The following is a 17282-nucleotide window of genomic DNA, read 5'->3' as shown; positions in this document are numbered from 1 at the left end:
CCAGCCATGTTTCCAAACATACCACCATGCATACCGGGCTGCATGCCCCCATACATGTTTCCTTGCATTCCGGGCTGCATGCCCCCAAACATGTTTCCTTGCATTCCGGACTACATACCACCATACATATTCCCTTGCATACCAGGCTGAAAACTAGCTCCAAAATTTCCTGGAATACCCATGCCTCCCTGAGGATAACCCCCAGTCATGGATTGGAACACAGAGCCACCACCAAAATAACCTGGATGCATAGACTGCTGAGGAATAGATGGCTGTCCGAAAAAGGAACTCTGTGAGTTGGCACCAAAAGTATGTTGCCTGTTCGGAAACTGTCCAAAAGATGGATCCTGTGGGAAGGCACCACTATTGCCCTGAGGTGGGTTCTTAGAACGCACTTTCTTCTTCTTTTCAGGCTCAGAACGGGATCTCATAAATTCAGCAAACTTCTCACTTTGAGTGAGCTGCATAAACACATCCATTACACCTGCCAAACGATTTTTAAACTGAGCATCATCTTCCTCTTTACTAGGCATATCTTCTGGCTGTGTTACATCCTCATATTGTGCATCATCTGCAGCCTGTTCTCCTGCAAGAGTATCCTCAGATTCATTTCTCTCAAGAAAGGTCTCTTGCTCTTCCTCTTCATTATAAAAATATTCGTCTTTTGTGTCTGACATGTTGCTGAATTTTTTTCAGCAATGGCTTTCCTCTAGTCAACCACGAGCTCAACCCCTTTAGAAAGTTCCCAGCAACAGAACCTTGAAACCGGCCTCTGGTAGAAACCAAAGTGCGGTAGACTAGCAGTCACCCTTCCAATTGTAGTCCAAATAAATAACAAAATTAACACGAGCTAGAATGCTCCTGAATTGAAAGGAAATCGACACCTGTTGGTCCCAAAGCTTGGCGCCCCTTTCGGTATTTCTTTATTCAAATTCAATGAAATGTGTAACTGAGTACAACAAAGCCAGTCCACGAGAGTAAACCTGCATGTCCAATCTGGCAGCCCTCAAGACCTCTTAGCACAGAGGATTCACACACAGATCTGTGTCCCCAAAAGCAACACACTGTGCTTCCCTCTAGTCAACCAAGACAATTCAGCAGGGCAGCCTTGAGCACACATCTGGCTCTTCCATGAACATGGTTTCAACTCAGTTCAAATACACATCCACTGTCCAATCTCTGTTTCCACCCTTCAAACTGCTATACCCTTCCTCTCACAAAGGGCCAAATGAAACAACTCTGCAGCAGACATAAACCAGTGGAAAGAAAGAAAGATTGATATGTTCAGAGCTTACCTATTTTAATGCGTGGTTCTGTACCAGAGAGACTGACCATACCAGTCTGTACTTGCAACAGTGTACTTTTCTCTCTGCAGCCGCCTGACTGATGCACCAACTATACTCTGATAAAGCGCCGCCTACCACTGTTCAGGACTGAACAGGTCTATAGCCGCCTATACCTGTCCGTACAGGTCTGTAGTAGTATCCGACTGTACCCGTCCGTACAGTACCGTACGTGCAACTGCTACATGTGTCAGCTGTCGTACAGCTGCCGTACCAGCCTGTGTCAGACGTCCTGCAGCGTCTGTGTTATTCTGCCCGTACAGTACCCGTCTGTGTGCTATTCTGTACCGTACAGTACCCGCCTGCACAGTAGCCGCTTGCTGTCCGTACCCTGGTCACCAACCCCGCCTGAACCAGCCGCCACCTGCTCTGTACGGCCTGTAGTCACCAGGTCTGTACGGCCTGCAGCCACGTGGTCTATACGGCTTGTTCCATACGCAGCAAAAACCCCCTCTGCAACTAGCTTCCACGACTCCTCCAAAAGCGAGAGAGAGAGAGAGAGAGAGAGAGAGAGAGAGAAGCGTGTATCTCCAAAAGTAGAGTTGCCCCTTTTCCCAAAAATATCCTAGTGGCCCCTTTCTAAAGTTTATCAAACTTCCTAAGGGTCACTTATGCCTAGGGACCACCCAAGGTTAAAACATTAAAAATATTAATATCCTTGGTCCCCTTTCACACTTGAGGATGTCCACCATATTTCTATTTGTCCAGGAACCCAAATGTGAATCATTAAAATATTTATCTTGCTCACCAACCACCAGGCCCACACTTGTGCTGTTCCACTTTCACAGGGTCATGACATTAATCACCAAACAAAGTGTTCATTGACACTAATGAAGCTAATCTCCATCAGAATTAGTGGTTGGGCACAAACCCTAAGTGCTAAACCATAATCTTCACCATCTTAATCTCCTTTTTATGCAACATCCTTGGCTTGATTAAGGGTTGTTGCACTCTCATAAGCCTTTCTCTTTCTACTTAAGCCAAAATATCAAAATTTCTAGTTTTTTCTTCTTCATAAATCAACCCATTACTCTCTAGTAATCTCCTTCAATACCCAATGTCAAAGGACAACACCCAAATTAAGAAGTTCTCAGGAGAGGGCTTCCACACTTGGCAAGTCCTCGTCAAGTACAAGATGATGTCCAAAGCCATTCATCTCCGACACTAAGGTTATTGATCGAACTAAGGCTGAAGATATTGAAGATGATGAGAGGACACAAGCCATCATCATGCTTCATCTTGATGAGGCTCTCATTCACCATGTGGACCAGCTTCCGACTCCAAAGGAGAAATGGGATGAGCTTGATAAGCTCTATGGAGCTTGTGGTAAGAATTCCAAGATCTCACTTAAAATTGAATTTTTCAGCTTGGAACTCAAAGAGGGAGACGGCATTGGAGCCTTCATCTCTCACTTGAAGGGCCTTATGGCTCAACTTGCATCACTGAATGCGAGAATGGATGAAGATGATGCAGTGGCTGTTTTACTAAAAGCAGTCAAGAAGGTGTATCCGACCTTAGTCACCACCCTGAAGAACATACCTTGAAGGAGTCATTCAATCTTGTCTTGATGAAGAAAAGAGGCCAAAGGGAGAAGCTGAATCTTCAAATGCAACAACTTCATCGAATATCGAACAAGCTTTGTCACATCAAGTGATCAAACTAAGATGTGTCCATTGCAAAAAGGTGGGTCATTTGGCAAATAATTGTTGAATCAAATATCCCAACAAAATGAAATGTAACAAATGTAAACAAACGGAACATATCACTTCTAAATGTCCTAACAAAGAGTCAGAGGCTAACTTTGTATCAGCCTCTAACTCCACTAAGAAATTGTTTTAAATCTCAATGTCACCACACCTATATTCCTAACCTTGTACGCCTAATGTTATAAAGGCAACCTATGTCCAATACCACCTATTCCAATTTTCTTTCATAGTTGGTATTGAGGGGGGGTATTAAGAGACTACAGTTTAGTAAAAGAGGAGGAGAAGGGTGTGTGTGTGTGAATGGACTTATGGTCCACTAGCTCACCTATTTAAAGGTGGAGCTAGAAAGCATTTTTGGTATGGAGCAAGAAGCCTAGTTGTATTTTGAGCAACTTAATAAGCAAGATATTTTCTTGTATTTTGTGAGTCTCTCTCCTCCACATAATGATCTAGCATGAGCACCACGAAATTCTAACAACATTAATATGTTGTACATTAGAAGTATTGTCTATGTGCTCCACAACCATGTAGGAGGTCTCCTTGCCCACCTGAGACTCCACCTCAAGAGGCACCCCCTGATCTTTGTCATTGAGCTTGCACTCAGCCATGAAATGCCCCAATTGACCACATTGAAAACAATGTCCAGCAAAAGCTCCCCAACGGAGCTTGAAATGCAACCATGGAGGACGGGGATGAGCGGTATTCCATAACATACATAATCTATTGCGATTGTTGGACCTAGAACGGGGTGGAACCGAGACTTTTCCCAAAGATTGCATTGGATCATCTAGTAGAGGCCAATACATAGCAAGGCAAAGGGACGTGGATCTCTTCCTATGCAATATAATTTGCGCCCTCAATCTACCAGGGCTAATGTGCCTTCTTCTTCTCTGGCCTTTGATAGACAAGGTCGTGTTGTCACTCCTTGGGATAGAAGGTATACAAGTGAAAGAGGTAAACAACGGAATCAACCCTCTTCATCCGTTCAACCATCTTCTAGGGTTTTGCAAAATGCTTTTGCAGCTTTGGGTGACTATATGGGTGATGTATGTGCAACGTTGGCTGCTAATGAAAGGTTGGGCAGGCCGTAGCCTCGCTCTCATTGACTTTGTTTCTTGTCTTTATGAAGCTGGTTCATTGGAATGTGCACGGGATTTCCTCCCATAAGAAGCAGTATGTCTTGTGGCAAACATTGTTGTCTAATCAATGGGATGTTCTTCGTGCGGTCGAGCACAAACAACATAGTCAGGCGGGAGCCGACTTTATACATAGAGCTTTTCATGTTGTCTTCAATGAACACCCTTCCACCCAGTCAAGGGTTATGATGATTGTCCATGATCGTTTTCATCCTTCTATTGTGTATCAAGATGTACATGGTAGATTTATGGTTGTAGAGATTACTTATGATGAACAACTTCTTTGGTTGGTTGGTGTTTATGCTCCCCATACAGTAGGGGCTCGTTGTTCTCTTTGGCGGGATCTGCAACAATGTTTGAGGTTAGGAAAACCATGTTTTCTCATGGGGGATTTTAATAGCTGCTCTTCTGTTGATAAAGGTAATTCGCCTCACTCTATAATGGATAATCCGGAAAGGCGGGTTTGGGACTCTTTTATGTCTCTAGTCCTTAAACATGACATTTGGTCCTGGCTGCACCCTTATGATTCTGGCTTTACTTTTCAATCTCGCCACTATCTTGGTACTTGGAGTAGGCTAGATAGAATGTATGTTATGCACGATGATTTATTTTTGCCTCAGATATTGAAAGTGGCTGTGGAGAGGCAACATGTTCTTTCGGATCATTTCCCTGTGGTCTTGGACATAATGCATCAACGTGTGGATGTTTATAAAACTTTGCTTGGGAGGCTGCCGTTGCGCTTCAATCATAGCTTTCTTGATCATGAGGTCTTTCATGGATACATTAATTCATTGATAATTTTCAGCTATGTTTTACATAGCACAGAATGTCAGCCTGGGATTGCTTTTTGTCTAATGTTCAACACATTGCTCGTTAGTATGGTATTCATCAGACCTCAAAAGGGAGGCAAGAGCTGACACTGCTGCAATCTTTACTGAGTGGATATTGTCGTTACTTGGCTCTCCTAAGGTGCTCTCTAATAATGTTCATCAAGCACACGCTAGTATCCTAGGCTCTAGCATTGGTGCAACATCAAGTGTCTTTGGACTCGGCCAACATTTTAGATGTTGATATTAAAGAGGAGGAGGTTACCTTTGTGCTTGCTCATTTGCCCAAAGATAAGAGCCTAGGTTGGGATGGCATTACTAATGAATTGTTTTCCAAGTATGCGGAACAGTTGAAGAGTCCATTGACATCGATTTGTCAAGAGATCTGGCAATCTGGAGCTATGGCTAATTCTTGGAAAGTGGGGGTGATTCAGTTGTTGCCAAAGGTGCCTTCTCCCTTTGCTTTAAAACATTGGAGGCCTATCTCTTTCATGGGTTGTATGTATAAGGTTTTCTCTAAAGTCTAGGCAAACAGATTGCACAAGTTTCTGCCGGACTTAATACAACCCTACTCAGTATGGGTTTATAAAGGGGCACAATATCTTGCATAATATCTATCACCATTTGGCCACCCAATAGGTCCACCCATGCTTTCTTATCATGTATGTACATTGGACTGGTGTCCATGGCAGTTGTATCTGTCGGGGATTGATGCCAACTCATGTGTTACTGTGGACTTGGCTTTCCGTTGGGACTTGTGCCTCCGTGTACATGCCCTGAAATGCTTGGTGGATTGGTGTTCCATTCGGTCTGGTACCTCATGTACTTGCCTGGAGCACGTCTATTTTGGTATAGTCTCATGAACGGGGATTGTCCATACCAATGTTGCATTGCATAGTATCTTTATGCGCTTGCTTGCAATTTAAATTGCATGCTGTTTTCATGCTTGCTTGACCAATGTGTAGTTCCAGGTAAGGGGACGCCGCCCGCGAACCGTGCGTGTGAAACTGTCTGCTGACATGGTTATGTGGCATGTGACAGGTGGTAAGTATTGGTCATAAACTTGGCCTTAGGAGTTAGCACTAATTTATAAGTGAGTCTGTACACCCTTCATTAAGTTTTGGGCGACCAAAACTCACTTATAAATTATGACCAGCCCGGTGTTCACACACACTGATGTCCCGAGATGGACATAACCAAATGTCCACCGCCCAAGACCTTATCCCTTTTGTACAAAGGGAGTAACCAGCCATGTGTCCACTCTAGCTTGCTCCACAAAGCACCTACCACCTATACTCGACAACTCACCACCTCTCTCCTCCTCCTCTCTCTAGAGATTGGCGCCTCCTTCATGAGGGCTGTTGGGCTGCATTTTCTGCACATTCTCCTTCCCAACTCCATTTCCAAGCTTGCTAAGGTTATTTTCAAGCTTTCAAGAGTGTTTCCGGATGCTAATCACTCTGCTACACACTCCCAATAATTGAAATTCAGCAAAACAGCTCTCTTTATTGCTGTAATTTCTGATCTTTTTGCTGAAAACCCTAATTTCAGCCCTCCTTTCTCAAGTTGAACCATAGGGGAAGCTTTCCCAAGGTTCCCTTCATCCTCTTGAAGACTTTTGCCCCGAAGAATTGCGACAAATCGAAGATCTCTTCACTCCAAGGACTTCCATCGCGAAGACTTCCGCTGTCATCGACTCTACTTGCAATTGGTAAGCTTTAATGCTTAAATATGGAAGCAAGTAGTAGGAGGGAGGAATCGGATTACAAGATCACATACCCTGTGTTCTCTTGTCCTACGTGAACTCTTGCAGATTGTTGCTACCATGTGTTGGTGGAACAATAGAGAGCAGATGGTAGGGAACATGGGCACTTGAGAGGGTAGTGTGGATTGCAAGTCTACATCGACAACCACTTGTTTGCAATACTGTATTCATATGTATTGGCATGGAAATCTGGTCAGAAATGCCCAAGACACTATGTACTTGATTCTCCCAAGATCAATATACTTTATTTGAGAGAGGGGTCGGCCGTTCCGGCTCATTGTGTGTCTCTTGTCAATTCAGCAATTTACTTCTTGTATTTGAGCAAGTGTCCATCAAATCTTAGTGCATTTAAGTGTATTGATTAGCATTGTGTTCAACCAAGTTACATTTGTATCAAAGCATACGGTTCTCTTTCACTTCTATCGTGAGAGACAATCACCGTGAACACTAGCTATCTCTGCACTTAGAACATTATGGACAGCCATACAATGAATGTTTGAGATGCTAACACAAGAGGCAAGGACAATGAAATGCATGCTTCCAATGCTTTCCAGGACGAGCAAACTCATGTGGTGCACAATAGGGAACATGAATATGTGGGACAACCGTCCCGTGGCAAAGAGAAGATGCAGGAAGAAGAGTCCATAGTCTTGAGGGCTGAACTTACTCGTATGCAGGATCTTCTCCATGCACAACAAGAAGAATTGAATCTCTACTGCCGGGAGGATCCATTGGTACAGGACCGTTTGAAGGCCAAGAAAGCTGAATCTTATATGGATCATGCAATGGCAATGATTGCTCAAGAGTTGCACATGCAACCGAGGGATGCAGCACGTGCATACTTGGCTCATACCGAGGATGCCTATGTAGAAAAGGCAGCCATCCCACATGTCTTGGAATCCCAACAGGTGCCCCAACAAGAACTTATGTCTAAGAGGATGAATCTCCATGCTATGGGAGAGGAACAATCAATGACTTCACACCATGCAGGAATACCTTATGTAGCCCGCGAAGAATACAATGTTTATAGCAGTCGTCAAAATGTATGTCAAATGCCATTGCCGGCTGAAAATGTGCATGCTCAACACATGCAACATGGGCTGCAATTTTCTGTTGGTGCAGGTATTCCGCGTATCTCTCATGCCACTCATGCCTTCGAGTGTGCCCTTGAGAGAGAAGCTATGGCTAAAAATGTATCAATGCATGTTGAGGGGCCAGCCATGCCTCATGCTTACAGGGCACATGTATCTATGCCTTATGCATCACCTTTTCATCCTAAAATGATGCCAGTCACAAGGGCTGTCCCAATGGACAAACATGGGGGAAAACATGTTGAGATGCAGGCACATGCATCAAAGTCTCGTGACTTCAAAGCCGGAGACAAATCTATGAAGTTTGACACATATCATGGGGAATATGATGCGTCAAAAGCACTTGCTTTTATTGCCCAGTTTGATATTGCTTTCAGTGATGAGGATTTCACTCAAAAATCCATGATCCGGCATGTAAGCATGTTTATGGAAGGCACTGCTGCCCATTGGTGGCTCACGGAGAAGCTCTCACCGAATCCTATTAGATCATGGGAAGAAATCAAGGAGAGGTTCTATGCTCAATTCTTGCCTCTGTCAAGCACCTACTATTAATAGTTGAACTGCTGTGCGACCTCCTTGTGGATTGTCTTCTTCTTGAGCTTGGACAACAAGACTACGAATTGATCGTCATATTCTTCATGTACCACCTGTGTACCTTGTGTACAAATTTGGGAGTTTCTTGAATTCAGATTTGGACATAGAACATGGAATAGAGCTTGCACGTGGAACATAGAGCTTGCACATGGAGCATAGACATGGAGAACTTGGACATGAACATGGAACTCGGACATATGGCTTGGACATGGATCTAGACTTGGATCTGGATCTGGACATGGGCATGGAACTTGGACTTGACGCTTCGGCATGGAACCTGGACATGAACATGGAACTTGGACATGAAAGCTTTAACTTGGATATATAGCTTGGGCATGAAGCCTCGACATGAACATGGAACTTGGACATGAAAGCTTTAACTTGGATATATAGCTTGGGCATGAAGCCTCGACATGAACATGGAACTTGGACATAGAGCTTGGACATGGAACACCGAGCTTAGACATGGAGCTTGGATTTTGGACTTGAATCTGGATCTGGACTTGGACTTGGATTTGGATTCATTAAACTTAGATTCATTGGATATGGATATTGCATTCAGTACTAGCCCGGTGAGAGATACATGTGGGTCATCCCCGTGGTGTGCTCGGCATCAGACTCGACATCGACATCGACTTGGATATCCTAAATCGGCATATCTATTTGTTTTGTATTCATTGTTTGTATTGATCCTGGCCAGTGTGCTGAATAAATTCTTGAAAGGGGGCGGGGTGCAATTTATTTTCAACCCTAGCAACTCCACCCACCAAAACGGATGTTTTGGCCTAGAGGCTGTCGTTTCCATAATTAGCATGTCATCAGCCCGTGACCCATTAATTTAGCCAACGTAAGCTCTTAAAACTTGAGTTCTATCTCTTGTTACAGCATCATGACACCTTCTCCACAACAGGTTACAAACAGCAATTACCTTAATCATGGAGAATTGAAAAGAGACCAAAACGAATTTTTAAAAAAAGAGTAGACTCTCACCCTTCCCTGAAGATCCTCTTCTCGCAGTGAGTTAAGATTGGTAAATGCATCTTCTACTATTCGATCTCTCCGAATTATTACACGATGCGACCTTGTTGAGAAGTGACCTTGCAAACTGTTCTGCTGCTTTGCAGAACTTAACTGTGCCTGTACACAAGTGAAATCTTGTTTTAACACACACACACACACACACACACACACACACACATGCATGCCCACCACCATCACCACCCAAAATAATGACAAGATATTCAATTGTTCGATACATTTCTGCACAAAGAAGAGTGTCCTAACAAAGTAGTCAGTCGTAACATGGAAATACTTACAGTATAAATGCGAACTCTGTGTGTAAATGGGACCAAAAAAGGAGCCTGGGCAAGCAGCTCACATGCTCTGGAATTTTCATGTTCCACCTGCATCAACACAAACTTAAGTTAGCCCATTGAATATCAGAAGCAATTCTACATATTCTTTTACGAAGTTAGATTTTAACAAAAGATAGCAACTTATTTTCTTCCAAAGCTGCCAGCCAACATTTCTGAGATGCACAGTGCACACATACACCATTCCTTCTCTCTTCTTGGTGCCCCCTCCTATTTATCTTCCACTAGCTCTTCACATACTACATTGGTGCTTCATGGTGTTGTTGGGAGCTGCACCTCAGCCAGCTGAACCACCTAAAACTGAGGCAAATTCCGCTGTCCCCACCTCAAGGCACTTCATGTATCTTCTCTCCCTGAAGTGGGATCTAAGCCTTCCATGTATCTTAGTTGGTATTGTCCTCCTCCTTGCCTAATGTGTTCTTCCGAGGCTATCCTTACCTGACATACTAGGATTCAATCAGCTCCTACTCCTGATTCAAAGCCAGAGCTTAATCAAACGTGAGAGGCTTGAAGCTATTCACATAACGTGAGTTATGATAGCAAGCCCGAATTGCAGGCACTTGTCTCTTGAAACTGAACCTTGAGCTATTGCACTCTGTTGCAGTACTATTCCACATGACTCCCCTTGGCCTTGCTCCAGCCATCTCATTGTAAGATCCCTCCAAGATCATCCCTAATACACAAGGATAGAAAAAGATTAGTACAACAACAAAGAAGGGTGCACGCAACGGTCAACCTCACCACCCAACCGCAAGTTCGTGTCAACAAACCTCCCCCAAGCCAAGGGCTAAGGTTCCACTCCCCATAGGTCCATGCTAGTCAGCCCTAGCATCCCATACCACCAAAGCCTGCCCACAAGGGCCCTCAGCAAGACTACCTGTGATCCACCATGCCCAGGGTAGGACTACGCCTCTTGGTCCAAGTCCAAAATAAACTGAATCAATAATAACCCAAGACTCACTTATATAGTGCTTATTGTTGCTATAAATAACAGTCTAGTCATAAAAACCCATCATAAATAGCCATAACCTTGGATTTATTAAATTTGAACCCTAGCCACCTTAATCTGTTTGCTTTCCCTGATCCCGCCTTGATCCCGAGGCTACCCTAACCATGTTGGATCAGCCTCTAACCACAAGGATTAGTTCTAGGTACATAACATTCCTCCCCACTTAGAACATTTCCACCCTTGGAAATAAATGAAGAAGAACCTAGCTACCTACTGTAGGCATATGCTCACTTATAGTAGTGCTACGTGTGAACAGGGCTCAACCAAGGGCACATTTTCCCATGTCATTTTTCCCCTTGGATATCGAGTGTGAAAGGACACTCTATCCATATAACTTTTGTCCTTGTATATTATATGGATGTGACTCACATGCAAGGGTTGACTTGCATTTGTGATTACCACTCTCTCTCTCTCTCTCTCTCTCTCTCTCTCTCTCTCTCACCTTCCTATTTCTGCAGCTAACCCTAATCTACAGGAAACACTGCTATGTGTGTGTGTGTGTGTGTGTGTGTGTGTGAGGCCCCAACATTTAGTACCAGAGCCTGCAACCCCCTTCCAACGCTCACGTCTGTCAGTCGGCAACATCCGCGTTCCATCCGTCACTGTGCAACTGCCTCCCAACTGTAGGTTTGTGTCAGCAAACCTCCCCCAAGCCACGGGCTAAGGTTCCACTCCCCAAAGGTCCATGTAAGTCAACCCTAGCATCCCATACCACTAGTACCTGCCTACACGGGCCCTCTACAAGACTACCTGTGATCCAACATGTCCAAGGCAAAACTAAGCCTCTTGGTCCAAGTCCAGACCACACTGAATCAATAATAACCCAAGACTTACTTATATAGTGCTTATTGCTGTTATAAATAACAATCTACACATAACCTTGCTTATAAATATCCAATAACCTTCGATTTACACCTAAATCCGATAGCTTTCCCTAATCTTGCAAACATTGCTTTGCTTCCGCCTCCGCGATTGGGATCACTCTGATACCAAGTGTAAGATCCCTCCAAGATCATCCCTAATACACAGGCCAAAAAAGGATTAGAAGAAGGGTGCAGGCTAGCTCACCACCCAATCGTAGGTTCACGTCAACAAACCTCCTCCCAGCAAAGGGCTGAGGTTCCACCTCCCACAGGTCCATGTGGGTCAGCCCTTGCGTCCCATACTACCAGTGCCTGCCCATGGGGGCCCTCGGCAAGACTACCTGTGATCCACCTTGTCCATGGCAGGACTAAGCCTTTTGGTCCAAGTCTAGACCACACTGAATCAATAATAACCACTCACTTATATAGTGTTTTTTACTGCTATAAATAACAATCCAATCATAATAGCCAATAACCTACCTAGCCACATCAGATTTTGGTTGCACAGTAGCCAAAGTTAACGCTACTCAATCCATCCACAAATTATCCAAGCATAATTTAGTTGCCCATCCTTTGTGTAACTGCACAGCCTCACACTGTTTCCACCAAGCAATAGCATCACCAGCAAATGAACCGAGGTTTGTAATACCTTGGCCTTATCCTCCATTTCCACCATCTTAAAAAAGACTCACTAATCCATACTATTACTTGAATGGAGTGCCTATCTAAGAGAACCTAAAATATCCCCTTACTCCTGAGCAGCTTATGCAAGACAAACTCACACACAAACCAACGGGTATGATGACTGTATCGCTCACCACCCAACCATAGCTCCATCCGGAGCTCCCCCAAGCTAGAGGCTGGGCCAACACCATGGTCCACGACCTTGCTTGTTGCCCAAAAATCCGGCTTCCCATACCACCAGAGTCCATTGTCCAAGTGTGTGGCTAGAACAATAGCCAAAGCCTCCCTTGGTGGGTCTTGATGGTGGGTCTTGATCCCCAAGGAATCCTCCTATGAGAGAGATCCACTTATGAGCCCATAACACAATTTATTGATTTTTTTTACTCAACTTAGGCCCAAGATCCTCCCGTAATTACCGTTTTTAACCGCTCGTAGGTGCTTTTTTATCCACTCGTAGGCAATGCCACCGAGGAAGCACCTAGTGGGGTTTGAACGCAGGACCTCCTCGTCCTAGACAAGCACCTTCACACCTTGAGCTATCACCTCATTGGCAGCCCATGACACAATTATATAGGGTTGGGCTATAAATAAAGTAGGAAAGCACACTTATTAGACAAATAAGCCCTTTCACACTAACCCATGCCATACGGCGCTTAATACCCACGTCCCTATCCAAGGCCACCCCTAGGTATAAGCCTAGCCTCAAATAATATGCCAGACACATTGTGACCTCATAAAGGCCACTTTTTCCTGGTGCATTCAAGTGAACTAGTCTGTGAGTAGGTGGACAACAACCACCCCCCTCCCAAAAAAAAAACCAATTCTTTCAAGTTTCAACAAAAGTGCCTTGAGCGTCCTGGCAATCGACGGCCTTGCTCGACTTCTTCCCATCAGAGACAATGGGATTACTCGATTTTTACCTTACCAACAGAAATAATTTGCAGAAGGCACCAAGAAGGAGTACTACAAAGTAGAAGTACAAAGGAGCACTAGAATGGGATTCCTCGATTTTTAACTTGCCGATGGAAACAATTTGCAGAAGGCACACAGAAGGAGTACCACAAAGTAGTACACATCATTTGAGATTCAAACGGAGCATGAACAGAAAAAGAATAGAAAGTTTTTAACAAAGTATACTCTTACAGAATCCTGAAGCAGTGTTTGACTCCACTTCAAACAAGAAAACAGACCAGTTCTGTAGTGGGCATCATGTGCCATAGATATGAGAGAAACCTGGGAAAAGAAGATATCATCCATGGCTTCTCTAGCACAGAAAGCTTGAGGAGGCATAAACTGTCGTCTATTATTCAAATCTTGTAACTGTATCACACACAAACCAATCTCACTCATCACCATTGTAAACAAAACTACATACAAAATGTAATGATTTCAAGCATAGAATCAAAAGCCTCCCAGCTTTCTTGAAACAGCGGTAAACCCCCTTAGCTTACCTCTGCAAGGAGCCTGGAGGAAACGATGCTGACCTTCTGCCTCAATGGACTTGATGAAAAGATCCTGCGGGCAGCATGAGATTTCGACCCATTCCTGTGTGCAGCCGAAGTTCCTGGTGTCAATTTTGAAGGCAACACCCATAGCATCTGCCACAAAGCCTGCCAGGGGCACAAAGAGTTTTTCTTTTGTTGATAACTCCTTCCTGTGTGTTTCTCTCTGCACACGCGGCATGTGCACACACAACACGCCACACAGACAATAAACAGACGAGGATTACCTCCTTCAATATGATGACTAGTAGTCTTATGTCATCTAATCTAAGTGGCTTCTGCTGCTCATAGAACTCTTCATTGTCAATACTTACAAGCATAGAACTAAGAGCACAAGCAACTCGACAATCAGTACTCACACACACACACACACACACAAAGCAAAAACCATACTATTGGTTGCCAACAAGTTAAAATGAGCAAAGTATTCAAGCTGAAGATGCAAAGGCCGTCACCTATATATAGGACAGAATATTGACAATGGAAGCATTAAACCATCTATATCTGTCACTGGATGATTTCCATTGATATTCTTCCCCTGGAGCTCGACAATGGGCCATTCACATGCTGAGTGGCATCTCTCCATATAATGCCAGAGGTGTGAAACAAGCTGAGTGTTATAGGCTAAGTTCATTATGACCCCAGAGTTCAGAGATAAGGAGAAAGTGGCATAGAGAAAGGCACAGACTTCACCCATAGCTGCAGCCTCCATTCTAGATGGAGGTGCTCCCCTTGGCTCCGTTGTTTTTGCTGCCAGAGAAACATCTGGAAAAGCTAGCCTGACCTGTTGAACAACCAAAACAGAATTTCACTTACTTTTTAAACAACTCAAGAGTACATGATCCCATAGAACAAAATGAATAACCATGAACCAGACAGAGAACACTTGGAAAGGGATTAGCTCAGAGAAAAGTAGAGAATATGCACTCTCATGACCGAACCTCAAAGAACCTCACAAATCGTCTCTGCTTACCAGATGCTTTAGGATATCTATTTTGCTGGCATAGAGAATTTGATCTTCTAGAGCTTTCTCAGCCAGCACTGCAGCAGTAGGCCCATTTTCTTCCATGTTCTCCTCAAAATCTTCATGAAGATAACATAAGTTACGCATCATTAACTTACAAAGACAATGTAAGACAAACATGCTTTTTCACTAGTAAAACCAGGCAGATCGTGCTTACTACCTTCAAGAATAGTTTCTGAGGATTTTATGTATGGAGAAGGAAGCTCTTCCATAAGACACCTTGTGACTGTTGCAAAGTTAACAGCCTGTAACAGAAGCCCAAACATGCAGTTGGCATCTACGAGACTACCTGCAATATCAAAGAGACGAGTAGCAGCATAATCACAGCCACAACAGGGATAGCTCTTACCAGTTCCCAAGGCCAATCCTGTAGACATAGAGCTGATCCTGAAACTTCTAGAAGATTCCCAAGCAAGCACACATTTGAGGGAAACTGTGCAGATATGTTTGGGGGCAACTGATCAACAAATTCCCATGAGTATGAGGCCAGCTGGCGGATTGAGAATGCCCAAAGACCCTTGCTCACAAAGACCTAGTACATCAAAAAAGAAAGTTTCAAAAAACTGATTCAAGCATGCAAGAGAAGATGCTGTGAACAAGATAAAGTCTCATGAACACATGCTTCCTCAACATGCACCTGTTTCAGAGAAGGAAATCTCTGGAATAGAAGTGGAATTGAAAGAATCTGTGTTGGAAAGCTCCAACTTTCTAGTCTGCTGGTGGTTTTCCCTTTTTCTAAGTGCCTTAGGGCAAGCGAAACCACCGCCTGCTCTAAGCAGGAGACATGGCTACGGAAGCCATCCTGTCCCGGCTGTCGCTAGGAACAAAAAAAGAACATTGCAAAACTGAGTAAGAAAGCAACATACTTTGAAACCTGGCGATACTAGCATGATATACATGTGTATGTCCACTGTCAACTTAAACGCTACAGAGTCCAGGTATAGTAGATATCAGCAGCAGCTGCCTACCACAGTAAGAAGAAGTTCCCGAAGAATCAAGAATAGCTTCCTCTCAAACAGGAAGTCTATGACCAATCCAGCCCAAGGAACTTGTGTATCTGTGAGTGTAAGTACAGTTTGCAAAAGAATGGCTGCCACATTGGCTGGTGAACTCCATTCTTGGGCAGGTGACAGCAGCTCCACATTCAAGGACTCGCTGAAAAACCACGAGTCAAAATTTATTTTCATATATTGAATAGACAGGAAAGAACAAAAAAATAACAATAAACGCATGTAAAATGCCCCATGATTAAACATGAGAAATGCCTTGACATCCCCTGTTTACAGAAAACACTAAGATCAATGTGCATCTTAGGCTGGAAACACATAAAACCCACCTACTTTGTTTAATCAGGACAGTTCAATTCAAATGATGGACAACCAACCCTTACTCTTTTCAAAATTCAAATCAGGACAGTTCAATTCAAATGATGAACAACCAACCCTTCAACCGCACCTGTCTTCACCACCAGAGCCTTCTGGCTTAATTTTTTTTCAAACTCTCACCAAGCAGGCAATTGATTTTTTTGGCAGCCCCTGTATACCTGGCTGATAGGAGCATACTGAGCATGGGCAACCTGCATCTCTGATCCAGCCTTCGTATACCAGCTGCAGTATCATGTAGTCTTGTAGAAGCAATTATCTTAGCAACGATAATTAAATTATTTCAGACAGCAAGTAAATACTAAAACTTTCCAATAAAAATGCTCCACGCAATGCAATTTGTGCATCGGTTTCTGCTTCGGAGCTTCCTCTGGTTGTATGGTTCCTACTTATAAGGAAAAGCCAGCTTGAGTGAGATCGTTATTCCAAATAATAGATGGAGGGAATTGATCTTATGATCTATAACAAAGGAAGATGGCCCTGGGAGGCAGATCATACGGCTGGGTCAGCAGGATAGGAGCATCGATAGGTGGGACAGCAAGGTACTTGGCCAAGTAGCAGTAGGGATTGCATGGGCAGAACCACATGTGCAAACAGGCTCCACAGGCATCACCCCCAGCATGGATGCGTGTCATACTACTAGGGAAGTGAGAGATAAGGTCCGTGTGGCCACTTGTCGTGAACCCTATTTTGAAAGGACAAAAGCCTAAATGACAATGGGATTTACACACAATGTTGGAAGAAATCAGTGCCTGGAGGCAAATGGCCTATGAGAAGAAGAAGAAGAAGAAGAATGTATTATCGTCCTCTGGGAGCCGATAAACGGCCCATGGGACCTCCACGAGATTATTACAAAGCTGTAAGAAACAAAAAACAAAGCCTCCTCCTTCATTGGAGGGAAATACAAAGCCTTCTCCCTTCATGGGAGTGATATGGAGCTTGTCGTATGGTCGCATTGTGCTGTAAGGTAGCCATGATGTTTA

General features: G+C 43.9%; 1 protein-coding gene across 11 annotated transcripts in view; it reads right to left on the bottom strand.

The window, feature by feature from the left end:
- LOC147633300 (E3 ubiquitin-protein ligase UPL6-like) overlaps positions 1 to 17282 on the bottom strand; it is a 117534-nt gene that overhangs the window by 27335 nt on the left and 72917 nt on the right. For 5 of the 11 annotated variants that reach the window (XR_015267090.1, XR_015267091.1, XM_086806346.1 and 2 more), the window contains 11 exons: positions 15886 to 16072; positions 15555 to 15734; positions 15267 to 15449; positions 15078 to 15162; positions 14867 to 14976; positions 14349 to 14677; positions 14121 to 14217; positions 13843 to 14001; positions 13625 to 13711; positions 9779 to 9865; positions 9453 to 9599 (listed from right to left, as the gene is read on the bottom strand). Coding sequence is in view for 5 of the 11 variants with exons in the window: in XM_086806346.1 (XP_086662472.1) it covers positions 9453 to 9599; positions 9779 to 9865; positions 13625 to 13711; positions 13843 to 14001; positions 14121 to 14217; positions 14349 to 14677; positions 14867 to 14976; positions 15078 to 15162; positions 15267 to 15449; positions 15555 to 15734; positions 15886 to 16072 (1651 nt within the window). In the remaining 6 variants the exon portion in view is untranslated. The remainder of the gene's footprint in view (positions 1 to 9452; positions 9600 to 9778; positions 9866 to 13624; positions 13712 to 13842; positions 14002 to 14120; positions 14218 to 14348; positions 14678 to 14866; positions 14977 to 15077; positions 15163 to 15266; positions 15450 to 15554; positions 15735 to 15885; positions 16073 to 17282) is intronic. The other 6 variants (XR_015267094.1, XR_015267095.1, XM_086806344.1 and 3 more) reach the window with 2 other exon arrangements.

Source organism: Cibotium barometz, chromosome 12 (genome assembly GCF_041138505.1).
Source record: "Cibotium barometz isolate CiBa-2024 chromosome 12, ASM4113850v1, whole genome shotgun sequence".
Classification (NCBI taxonomy): Eukaryota; Viridiplantae; Streptophyta; class Polypodiopsida; order Cyatheales; family Cibotiaceae; genus Cibotium; species Cibotium barometz.
The sequence above is the reverse complement of the archived record's forward strand: the minus strand, read 5'-3'. Positions and strand labels throughout refer to the sequence as shown.